The sequence below is a fragment of the Sardina pilchardus genome, chromosome 3 (genome assembly GCF_963854185.1).
Source record: "Sardina pilchardus chromosome 3, fSarPil1.1, whole genome shotgun sequence".
NCBI lineage: Eukaryota > Metazoa > Chordata > Actinopteri > Clupeiformes > Clupeidae > Sardina > Sardina pilchardus.
The window spans coordinates 34,583,655-34,596,900 of NC_084996.1; the positions used below are offsets into that span (position 1 = coordinate 34,583,655).

At 45.3% G+C, this 13,246-nt stretch overlaps 1 protein-coding gene across 1 annotated transcript in view; it reads right to left on the reverse strand.

The window, feature by feature from the left end:
• Window positions 1–11,242, reverse strand: part of LOC134077417 (caveolae-associated protein 1-like) — a 17,754-nt gene extending 6,512 nt beyond the window's left edge. The window contains exon 1 of the mRNA XM_062533006.1: window positions 10,029–11,242. Coding sequence (XP_062388990.1) covers window positions 10,029–10,775 — 747 coding nt within the window. The 5' untranslated portion in view covers window positions 10,776–11,242. The remainder of the gene's footprint in view (window positions 1–10,028) is intronic.
• Window positions 11,243–13,246: the final 2,004 nt, after the last annotated feature.

Consider the following 13,246-nt stretch of genomic DNA (forward strand, 5'->3'; position numbering starts at 1 on the left):
ACAGGCCATCGGCAGCTGTGCTCAATCGCTCTGTCTGTCTCTCAGACTAACAAGCAGCGAGTACATACTGTAACTGTACTGTAAAGGAAGGTTGAACAAGCATCAGGAACATCAGATTACTACCATCATTTCCCAACTATTAGCCTCAGCGTATACATTTCTGAGGTTAATACAGCTATGAGGGTAATACACAGGGCAGTTAATATGGAATTAATATGGTTTTGTTTCTTTTAACTTGCATACGGTCTTGCGGCTTATACACATTGTGGCGTGATTTGCTACATGTTGCAATGGAGTGCAGTCTTTTGGACTGGAATTTTAAATGAATCAGAGTTTGCTATCGGAAAAGGAAGATGGTATATGCAGAGGGTTCTATTGGGACTAAGAATGGGACAAAGACTGGGGGCAAATAATGCTGTCACTCGACACATGCCTCAGCACACATACTGTCAGTGTGCCATTTAACTTCCATATTGACAGAGGAGAGAACACACTCATGCAGTGATGCTTTCTCTCTCACACACGTGCTCACGCACGCACACACACACACACACACACACACACACACACACACACACACACACACACACACACACACACACACACACACACACACACACACACACACACACACTTCCAGGGAGGACTTAGCTCATGGCCACAAAAAAATAAACAATCTGAGCAGGAAGAACAGCAACAAGTGTTCCCATTCCATGCATCACTTTTTCCTCTGCGACTCTGCTCTGTGCAAGCGTGCATTTCCGTGTGAACGAGCCCAAAGTGAAAGTATTTACACATCACCAGAGACATCTCATGCTGCAGTGATGCATACAGACACATGTATGACTTTGGCACCTTCACCACATCTGGCAAAACACTGCAAATCCTCTCTCTCTGTCTGTCTCTGTCTGTCTCTCACTGTGTGTGTGTTTGTGTGTGTGTGTGTGTGTGTGTGTGTGTGTGTGTGTGTGTGTGTGTGTGTGTGTGTGTGTGTGTGTGTGTGTGTGTGTGTGTGTGTGTGTCTGTGCATGCTATTTTGCCTCACTATTAATACCTTATGCTCCTGTGTGCCAGTGGAGTATGCAGGAGAAAGAAGATCCCTGCTATTCCTAAGACAAACTCACTGGCTCACACATACACACACCAAAATATACTGTTACATACTGCATGCTGCTTTTGCACAGGCACTGGACATGCATTCATTCTCATGTGTATCCTTAGGTAGGAATGAACTGACCAACTCTCAAGAGAGCACTAGGAACAGCGTAATACAATGGGAAACGTTTGTTTTACACGAAATTCCAAAAATCCGCCACGCCAATGACAATTACACTTTTCACGTATGAACCTTGGGGCCTTCCACAGTATGACCAAGGTAGAACTATTTTCCGTGCAAACACTGTGCACTTGGCACAAGGTGATGCATAGCGCGATGCAAGGCTTATTCTTATCTTACACTCAATAAAGTGAGGATTGTTTTGCCATGCGCTCCACTTTGATTAAACTTTGCACTCAGGGGTGTGGCAATTAGTGACACAAGGTGTGGTCTGGTGCATGATCCAAAAATCGGTCTCTTACACCCTCTAAAAATCATTACACCACTGACCAAGAAAAAGCTGGTCTATAGTGAAAGGCACATACAAAGCACATACTGTAGGATACAACAACTGATTACTATGATCCAAGGGACCCTCATTTTTCCAAAGTTGGTGCATTACCACCACCTAATCTCAAGATGCATGACTTAATTTATTTTCAACAATAAAAAAATCAAAAACGGAAATGGGCCCATCTATCAAGAATGTGTTACCCATAAAGAATGCATTAGGAAGGACATATGAGTCATAGAATAGAACTATTGTGACAGCTGAAGGTGTAATAAATGGAAGTGGAAGATGAACAATAAGAGAACTTAAAGATAAGAATATGCGCTAACTTGCACAGTCACATAATGCGCGCATTCACAGGCACATCTATCTAATATTTTTCATTGGATATGATTTTGCCCCCTGGGTAAAAACTGTAAAATGACCCGGTAAACCAGCTGATGGCTATCTGGACACACCCGATCCCCTGTGCCAATCTGTGAGTGGACCACACAGCAAATTGCATCTGTTCAAACTGCATCACGGATCTGTGAAATGTTGAGCCTGTTGAACATCTCCTCTGGCCCCCCCAATAAGTGGCCTGAGTGGTGGACAGAAAGGTCAGAAAAGATTTGTGAGGTCATATGTCCTGACTAAAAGAAAAGATTTGTGATGTCATATGTCCTCACTAAAAGAAAAGATTTGTGATGTCATACTGTATGTCGTGACTACAAGAAGATTTGCGATGTCATATACAGTATGTTCTGACTAAAAGAAACGTTTTGCGATGCCATATGTCCTGACTAAAATGAATAACTGCTGGCTTCTTTTCAGAGGGAACTGGCTCCAGTCAGGCGTTGTATTGTCCACAGGGTGCTGCATGGGCATTGCAGATTGGAATGATAGCCTAATTTCTCTAACGTGCTTTATGTCCTGTGTTAATGTCCACCAAAGCAACACAGAGCATCACACTTCCTCTACCATTCTAGACAGATGGAGTCCAACACTCCTCCAGTATTTGGTCTGCGCCTCACAAATATCCATTTCTTTTTCTTGACCAGCCAATGGCTTTTTCTATTCAACTCCGTCTAGACATCCAGCACCCTGAAGTCACCTCTTCTGACATTGATACTGGTGTTTTGCGGGTACTACTGGCAATTTAGGCGTCTGTTTCTCCAACTCTAATGGATTTGTCCTCTTGCTCAGTTGTGCGCCGGGGCCTTCCACTGCCACTGTGACAATGTGAATGAGCACATTGGTCTTCAGTGTACCCTTGAGCATGATTATTTTGGGTAGAGGGGATCAGAGAGGTGGTCATTACATAGCTCTCCCTATCACACGTGTCTGCTTGCAGTGAGTCCACAATAGGTCACTCACCTGTGTGACCTTCACTGGCAAATGGCCAAACTATAGCAGAGTTAGGCCCTGTGTCCACCAATGACATTTTTTATGCTGACAGCACCCTCAACCTCATTTTCAGAGCACTTCGGCAAGTGTTTATTGTTGCTAGGTTACAAAGTTTTGATTCATGGTCTATGTTTTGATTGGTCATCGAGAGAGAAGTGACATTGATGAGGCCAGCACTGTTCTAAGACGAACAGATGTCAGCGCTACAGTACATGTGCTACGGAAAATAAACGGTCAGCACCAAAGGCACTGAGTGCTGAGAACTCTGGACTTCCTAGGATTTGTATAGAAAAAAAACACGATTGGTGGACACAGGCCCTTGTCCTCTGTGTCCAGGGGCTGTTAGCGCAGGTAGGGAGCTGACGAGAGGGCATGTCTGCAGGAGGCAGGGTGGGTACCGGGGGAAATCGCTGGGAAGGAGGGGTGCCTTATCCAGACTGGGTGAAGTGGGGCGGGTGGGTGGGTGTGGTGATGATTATTCTGTAACTGAGAGGCTGCACTTCCTGGCAAAGGTCTGACTGTGGGTGTGTTTGGGTTGACACCATGTCTGTCGCCACGCCAACCGCTGGACATGCTCTGGTGAGTGCGTTGATCAAATCAGACTGACATATAATATACATCACCGGTAAATACACAGTCAATAGATAAATAAAGATGGATACCAAAACTTACTGGGCTAAAAGGGACACTTCCACACTTCCATCAGAAGGGCTAAGGGCTGAGGGCCAGTTCAGCACCACACACAGCTAGTAGCTAGTCACAGCTAGTCACTCATCAGACGTGCTGCTATGAAGCACACAGTGAGTGTCTGTACAGATCTAGCTTCTCGTCACATGCCACTGGAGGTGAGTCAGACACCAGAGCAAAGCCCACCATACCTACCTAGCGCGTGATCATTCTTAATCAATCCATTTACCTTTTAGTTTTAGTCACCAGCCTTTTTAAAGCAGAAATCCAACATTTTGTATTATCAAATATAAATAAAATATTTTAATACTTTTGAGAACCATAATTGCTTGAGTAATTGTGAATTACACCTGATGTCAAAAAGAGAGATAGACAATACTTCTCTGTGGTCTGGCTTATTCTTTATTACAAGATTATTCAAGACCTATTGTCAGTGGCCTTTTGCCCTATTTCTATGAGTCTAGGTATTGGTCCACTTGCACTTGCACTTTCTGTCTAGAGAATCAAATAATATCAGTTGACCATTATGATATTCAGTAATGTCCACTGTGACTTCCAGAGCACTTTTCCTAACAGTACTAAGTGAAATCAGTAAGCTTGATGTACAAGGGCGGGCCTAATATCCCAGTTTTCGAGAATACTTAGCTTGGTTAGTTTAGCTCTCTCTCATTTCTCATTTTGTATCCTTCAAGAACAAGCATTGAGCTGTAGCATCTGTCACTCATTTGCAGAAAAACATATTTTGCTAACATCAGCAGTACTCTCAAGGCTCTCCTTATTGACCTCCAACAATATTCCACAACTAACTGTGATCCAGCAGACATCTGAGAGGATGCAAACGGTCCATTTGGCCCATCAACCTAGACATGCATCTAAACATGAATACATATAAACTAAAGCTTTAAACATCTCTAAAGTCATATCAAATACGAAGAAGATAGCTGAAAGAAGTGTTTGGGAATCTACATGCCAGAGGTCCCCCAGCTTGTTATCTGCATTGATTTATAATTCTGTGTGGAGTGTGTTTTGCCATGCCCTGGCTGTTGCCAAGGTATCGTGTGTGAACCTTCGCAACCCATGTTTAATTATAAAGCATCACTGTCAGAGGCCTGCCTTGTGCTGAGATATGAAAGAATGCAGCTACGGCTATTCTCAGGCAACAGCGGAAATGCTAACACCTGTCCTTCAAAATCAACTGCCACATACAGATATGCATGTCTACATACATACAGCATACAAGCACACGCACGCACGTATGCACGCACGCAAACACACACACACACACACACACTTTTAAATGCTCACAGTTCACAATACATATGACCACATATATGCCCACTCGGCCACAAAGCACATTCACACACACACACACACACACACACACACACACACACACACACACACACACACACACACACACACACACACACACACACACACACACACACACACACACACACACACACACACACACACACATAAACATGCACGCACACACAATTATGCCCACCCAGAAGCAGTGTGAACTTGACACCTTTCAGACACTGCAATAAATAGAATCAGAGAGTATGGCCACAAAGTGTCACAGAAAATGAGGTCAGAGTTCACATGGACCCACGTGGACACAGAATTTTCCCCAGCTCTCTTATGAACATAGGCCCTGACACCAGCGCAACCAATGCTGACCTCGCACACACACACACACACTCTCTCTCTCTCACTCTCACACACACACCCCAGCATCTTATCTGCGTACCTCTCAGTCTCACATACTGACTGCATTCTAGCACACAGTTCTAAAACATGGAGCCTCGATGACAGAAATGAGTTGTCAAGGGAACAGAGGGGTCAAGAGGTCGTGTCTATTCACAGGGTTCAAACGTACAGTGGGTGGGGACAACCTACAACCTTATAGCTTTTGTAACGGAATTTGGATGGAGGGTCAAACAGTTGCGTCGTCTGCTATGGTGAATCCTAGTGTGGCGCTGAGTTGATCAAGGGGCAGAGGGGCATCTACAGTTGCTGGCACTTCCTCTGGGATGCCTCTCACAGGACCCAGTGCCCCCCTGTCGACGTGCCTACTGGCCATAACCAGGTCTAACGTTAACTTGAGTTGCCAATTCTGAAGTCAACCATGTACATTTGAATGTTCTGAAAACGAGTACAGAGAGAAATGGGCTTGGGAAATGACTTTATTCAAAACTGGTCACCGTCAGCACGAGGCCCATGCTACTGCTCCCACTGCACATCAGGACCTGTTCTATGGTCAATAGTGTCCATCACATTAACATTAAAGGAATATTTCGGTATTTTACACTTTAAGTCGGTTTTCTGTATTGCCTAGCATGAAAACGAGTGTTTGAGACCGAAATCTCGATGATTGAGCTCGTTTGTGGAATTTGGCAGATTTAGAATGGAGCTCTGTATGGCTTTAACATCGCTCGCTTTGTGCATGCTCTATTCTGTTCTTAAAACACCCCTAAACGTTCGTTTTTAAAAGTGTGCAGATCACCGAGTGGTCTTCAACGATCTTCTATAGCAAGTTTAGCAGCGAAGCACAAAGCGAGCAATGTTAAAGCCATACAGAGCTCCATTCTAAATGTGTCTAACACTCGTTTTCATGCTAGGCAATACAGAAAACGGGCTTAAAGTGTAAAATACCGAACTATTCCTTTAACGCTTAAATGAATCCAGATCAGTAATATTCACACATCTATGCAAATGGTAATGCACTCTCTCACCCATTCTCTCTCTCTCTCTCTAGCTTTCTCTCTCTCAGACACACACACACACACACACACACACTCAGGGGCCTGCAGACGTAGGTGCGCACGTGGCCTGTGGCCTGTGGCACGCAGCAGGGCTCCTGTTTTACTGGTGTGATTTATGGCTGCCCTGTGCATCTGATAGCATTTCTGTTGAATGCTTGTGCTGAAACCTGCAGCCAGGGCACACATTCCAGAGGACGATGTGAAAATGAGACAACTGCAGGCAACAACGCGCGCACACACACACACACACACACACACACACACACACACACACACACACACACACACACACACACACACACACACACACACACACACACACACACACACACACACACACACACACACACACACACACACACACAGTAATGAAACATATCTGATATCTGTCCAAACCAGTCATTTCTATTAATTGCAAAAGTTTTTTTTTAAAAACCATTCTCTGTTTTCTTCGATTCTGAAGCATAGAAATAAGCCTTTGGAGATATATTTCCTTGTGTCTGTTTCCTGAAGGTGCAGTGGACTGATGGTGTCATAGTTCCAATGACGGCATATTCAGCGGTGTCATATGAGGGTGTTGTGATAGCCTACTACAGCCATAGGTTAAAATAATGATGTCATATACATGTATATCCATAGCATAGGCTTACATGTGGCAAAACGTTATGTAAAAAGTCATGGTGCATCATACCATTTAATAATTTAACAATATATTCCTGTGCAATGTAATTTCCATACAATCTCCAGAAAGTAAAGTATGGAAGTATTGATGAACTCTCTGGTGCATCATGGAGAGGACTAATTGTAGATTAAGAGATGAGTTCACCGAAGCAACACAGATGTGAAATCTTCATTTGATTTTGTGTGCCAACATAAGGACTAACGTTTCGACATACACTGTCTTCGTCAGTCAGTCAGTCAGTCAGTCAGACGTTTCATATGTGCATTTGCAATTGTGTATTGCATAATCTTGCTAGTCTGACCACACATTTTGAGTCTGACATTATTTCTGAGCAGAAAGTGAAAATAAAATCCACATCATCAGAAATGACTGTTCACTAAATGTCTGCATATTTCCTTCTCATTTCACCTAAGAATTTGATAGAATAATGTCAATTTAGTTCACAGAGAAACAAAATACCACTCTCCGCATCTACTTCTACATAGAAGTCCAAAGCCATAATGAGTGACTATTTCTCTGTGCGCCAAACTTCATTGAGTCAACAGTGTTTGTTTTGATGCCCCATGCCAAATGAGCTGAATGACTTAGGGAGAGCACAGTCTATTAGTGAGGCTATCTTTGCCCCTTTACCTCATAACACAGAGACGTAGAGAGAGGAAACAACAAGTTGGGTGAGGCACAACCCTCGCCAAGGGTTCAATCCCAGTATTCCTCATACCATGACCAAATGGATATATTCATGTGTGCCCTGGCCACCTCCTGGTGACGTCTCTGAGCCCACTAATGAAGCTGTGCCTCTGCATGCTCCCACACCGCACACTGGCCGCTGCGTGGATGGGCCAACGCTCCAGGCATTGCACTGAGAGCTGAGACACATTGGCATGGGCAGGTGTTTTTCTTGACTTGCCCCAGCCCCTGGGAGCTCGTGGAAAACGACTGTAACAGGTGGATGAGCTTACCAATGAAGGGGGGGGGGGGGGCTGATTGGAACTGACTGCACTCTCATTCCCTGCTAGCTTTTGCTGTTTTTTTTAAATAAATAGTATCAATGGCATCATGCATTTTAAGCTGTGGAGTTTCCAATTGGTTGGGGCCACCTTTGAAACTGTCAAAATCTCTCCCCCAGCCAAGGTGAACCTCAGTGGGCTCTGCTTACACCCGCTCTCATGGTAGTACCATTAGCCAGGCATTGCAGACATTACAGCAGACTGTACTATAAAAAGACTCTGAAAAGGGAGCGGGGTCCAGGGAGAGAGAAGAAGGGATAACTCTCTCTCCCCCTCTCTCTCCTCTCTCACTCTCTCTCTCTTTCTCTCTCTATCCCTCTCTCTTGCTCACTTTCTTTCTCCCACTTTCTCTCCTGATCCCTGTCTCTTTCTCTCTTCACATGTAAAATATTTGTCCCTAAGTTAAAATAAAAGTACTGCCACTGTGGAGAACAGCATGGTATTAATTTGCACTCTTTGAACAACACATTCACTCACATGTGAATGATCACAGAGAATAAATAGGTATGCACACACATTTACATGTGACAATACTTGTCAGTACACTAGTATATACAAGTGGTTACAAAGTGGTCCAGAGTTTGAGGGCTTTATGAGTAGACTTGAAACAGATAGGCCTATGTCTTCATCTAAACTGCTCTTCCCTGGCCAAGAACCTGTCACCATGATGGGTCATATACTCCCATTTTTGAGACCAGAAATCTGTGCATGTGTTAAGCATGCATTACTGTTTGTGTGTCTGTATTGTCTGTGAGCGAGAACAACCAGTGACTTGGAAGAGAGATAGTGTTTTTATTGGTGTTATGCTTGGTCTCATAATTCTATATTGAGCTCTTAGCTAACCATACAGCCATGCACTTGGAGTAGGCGGATGACACGCCCTGTTTATGTCCACCTCTGATACACTCATGATGTGGTCCTTTGTAAAAGTTTTTTTTTTTAAGGCTCTCTCAATTTTCTCTTTTTTTCTCTTGTTCTTTTATCATATACAGCAGGTTCTCCTGTGATGAATTTCCTCACGGAAAATGTTCATTGATGTAAGAAATAGTTTCCTTAACTTGTTGCATTCTGTCTATGAGAAACTTTTTTTGACAGTACCCCATGAAGGGCGGTGTCGACTCCCTGACCCCCACCCTTAACTAGCTAATGAGGAAAAAGAGTCAGGGTCTGTCATAACCATGATGATGACCCCACCATCCTCTAGGCACAAACGCTTCAAGTCATTACGAAACCCTCTACCGCTCTGCCACAAGAACACCCTTTCACCTCATTGCAAACTCTTTATACCGCTTGGTGGCCAATTTACTGCATGTCCTACAGCAATATAGGCTACAGGTTTACACACCTTTTACACAAGCATGGGACATCTGTGAGAGACTACAAGCACATCAGAGTCTGAAAGTCACTTGTTAGTGAGAGACTTCTGATGACGAGATGTTCCAAACCTTCTGGGGATGTCAGTGGAAGGTTTTGTCTGTTTTTGGCACAGGTATGCGACTTTCTAAAGTTGTATGAGGAATGCTGTGCCCGGCCCTGAGGTGGAATCTGTATGTACTTTAAACAGCATGGAAAAATCACACACTCAGCAAGCTCTATGCATGGAACATGCAGATGTACTGTATCTGTGTGGGTCCGCGCACAGTACCCACACACACACACACACACACACGCACACACACAGGCATACAGTATGGAAACGTAGACACATACTTCTGAAGAACTACACAGCCCTAAATGAACGACCCCTTTAAATTACATTAGGATATGAAAGAAACAGTGTTTCATTTAATGACATCAAATACACACTCCCTCAACTTATCCACACAGATGAATATGCCTACAGATCAAAACACACACACACACACACACACACTCTGCTGTGCCTTACCTGGTATAGCATGACTTTGAAGTTCTTCCTGCGGAGCAGCTCTTGCTCGTTGCTCTCCAGCTTCTTGATGTGGCCGGCCTGCCGATCCAGCTCGCCGCGGACGCTCTTGACGTTGGTGTTGACCTTGCGCAGCTTGTCCAGCATCTTGTTGACGGTGTGGCTGGTGCCGGTGTGGCTCTTGGCCAGCTTGGTGAGCTCGCCCTGGATGCAGGTGACGTTCTTCTCCATGCCCGTCTGACGGCTCTCCAGGGTCTCCTGCGTCTGCTGGATCTGGTCCACCACGCCGATGATCTTGTCCAGCAGGGCCAGCACCATGATGCCGTTGCTGTCCGCCTCCGCGCCTTTGTCCTGCTCGCCGACCGAGTCCAGGGCCAGTTTCACCTCCACGGACCGGTCGTCCTCATCGCTGTCGCTGTCGACGGGCACGGCGGCGGCGGGCTTGGGGCTGGCACTGGGCCCTTTCTTGACGGGCACGGCCGCAGGCTTTACGGTGGGCTTCGCGACAGGTATAACCAGGGAATCCCCTGATTCCTCCTCCTCCTCCTCCTCCTCCTCCTCCTCTTCATCACTGTAAGCGGGCACTGCGATGGCGTGTGTGGTGGTGGTGGCGGGGGCAGCACCGGGCCCCTTCTTGACCGGCGAGATGGCGGGTTTGACCGCGGCTCTCACCAAGGGGACCTCCTCCTCCTCCTCGTCGGAGGCCTCGGTGAGGGCGACGCGTTCCAGCTTCAGGCTCAGGTCAGCCATGGGCAGAGTGTCAAATGGGTGATCCTGTCGAATGCGTAGAAGACACGCGCTCGCTCGCTCACACACGCTCGAACGCCAACCAATACGTGCACACACACAGCAAGCGTGTGCGAACAGTCGCGGGTGAGTAAAAATAAAGTCCTAAAAAAAGAGGTGGTGGTGTGAAAGGAGGGGGGGGGGGTGAAAGTCTGTCGTCCCACAAGCTGATCCTGTTCAGATTTAGTTGTGTTGTTGTTGTCCCCCGTCGCCGTAGACAATGGCCAAAGTCCTCTTTGCCTGTGCCGATATGCCACTTGCCACTCTCCCCTGTTCAGCGTTCTACCTCTTCTGTCTGACGACCCCTCTCTCTCACACAAACTCTCTTCCACTCTCCCTCCCTCTCTCTATCTCTCTCTCCCTCCCTCTCTCTATCTCTCTCTCTCTTCCTCTCTCTCTCGTCTGTCCCAGGACGCTGGCAGGCAATGGCAGGCAAGCGACTCACAGCCCCAATATGTGTGTGTGGGAGTGTGTGGGTGTGAATGTGAGTGGTGTGTGTGTGTGTGTGTGTGTGTGTGTATTGGGAGTTGGGGGGGTTGTGCATGTCTGTCTGAGCTCAGCTGCCAGAGCTGGGAGTAATGCCGGCCAGTCAGACTTTCCCTTTCCAACCCCTTGTCCCACCCCCTCCCAAAAAAGCTCTCTCAGGCTCATCCCTTCCCACTCTCCTGCACACACACAAACACACACACACACACACACACACACACACACACACACACACACAAACACACACACCTGCATGCACAGGCAAACACACACACATACACACACACATACTGTACACACACACCAGGGGTGGAAATTAAAATTTGAAAATGTGAAAATCTATCAGCCAATAGCAGATTTCTGGTCAAATTAACCAGCCACTCAATGTTAAAATATGACTTTGTGTCTGAAATCTACCATCCACTCTCACATTTTACCAGCATTTGGCTGGTGGCTGGTGCTAATTTCCATCCCTGACACACACACACACACACACACACACACACACACAAACGCATAGGCGTGAAAATCCAAGTTGTATCACATTCATGGATCTATTCATAGATCTTTTATTAGGATACACTGAGTGTATATGTATTGGATCTGCTGTCTCCAGCAGATCAAAGTATCGCTATCAGTGTCAAGTCCAGAGATAGAGAGAGGGAGAGTGGGAGAGAGAGAGATGAGACAGAGAGGGTGAGAGAAAGAGAGAAAGAGAGAGAGAGAGAAAGAGAAAGAATCCTACAAACAGACAGACAGGTACAAGGCAATAGAGTAAGTGAAATCAACCTAAAGGTCAAGGGATGGAATCCACACTATCCCACTGTATTACATACTTTAATTTTTTGGAAGATAGGGCCATACAGAGCACAAACATCAGGGGCTGTCATAAACAGACTATCATTATCTACATCTGCCCTCAGTCATGTAATGCGGTTTGCAGGGCAGCCACTAGAGGGTGATGATTTCCCCATAACTCACTCTCTTATCATATATCATAATCTGTGTGCACAGCTGATATTTGAGCAGAGATTAAACGGCCCAAACAAATGTCTGCCCTTTCCTCTATGCTCCTTAAGATGTGTGCTGGTTGGCTGAAATTGTTTACAAGCAACCCATGCCTGTTTGTGAAAACAAAACTGTGTGTGAGTGTGAGGACGTGCACACAACATGAGAAGCAACTTGATTTTTTTTATATAAAGTATTACAATTGTGCACCCCCACCCTTATAAATCAATTGAAATGAAAAGCTTCTCCCTTAGCCTCCTATGTTAGAGGAATTAAGTCGGGAATGCAGAGCAGGGTAACAGAGATGTATTCAAATGGGGGACTTGCTTAGGAGGCACTTATAGAGTCAGGTGTGTGACATGGAAAACGCAGTAGTGATTGAACAATGAGTCTTAACATGAGTTTGCCTACTTACAGTAAACTACCACCTAACAAGAACCATATGCATATAGCCTACAAACACACACACACACACACACACACACACACACACACACACACACACACACAGCTCAGTTCCAAATATACACTCTGTTTCATTACAGACTCTATGAGAAATTCCTCAGCCCATAACTCAAAAGTCTGAAATCTCACACAATGAACCAAGAAGCCTAACAAGAGCCTGTTGCTGTGGCTTAGGCTAGAACTTATGTTTTGGGTGGGAGCCATGTACAAAAAATATCAAAATCTAGATGAATAATAACTCACATTCAGTTCATCTCACAATGCTCTGTGAAACTGAACATTTTAACTGATGTTAACACTGAACATTTCATGTAGCCTACAGTAGCCTAGCCTACCTCTGTGAAAATAATTGATTGCATAAGACACACCTTTTGAAAGAACAAAGTGCTGCAGAGCAAATTATGGTACAACACAGGAAATGGCACAGGCATAAACGTGCAATGTTCAGCATAATGTGGTTAAAAAGTGGTGACTTA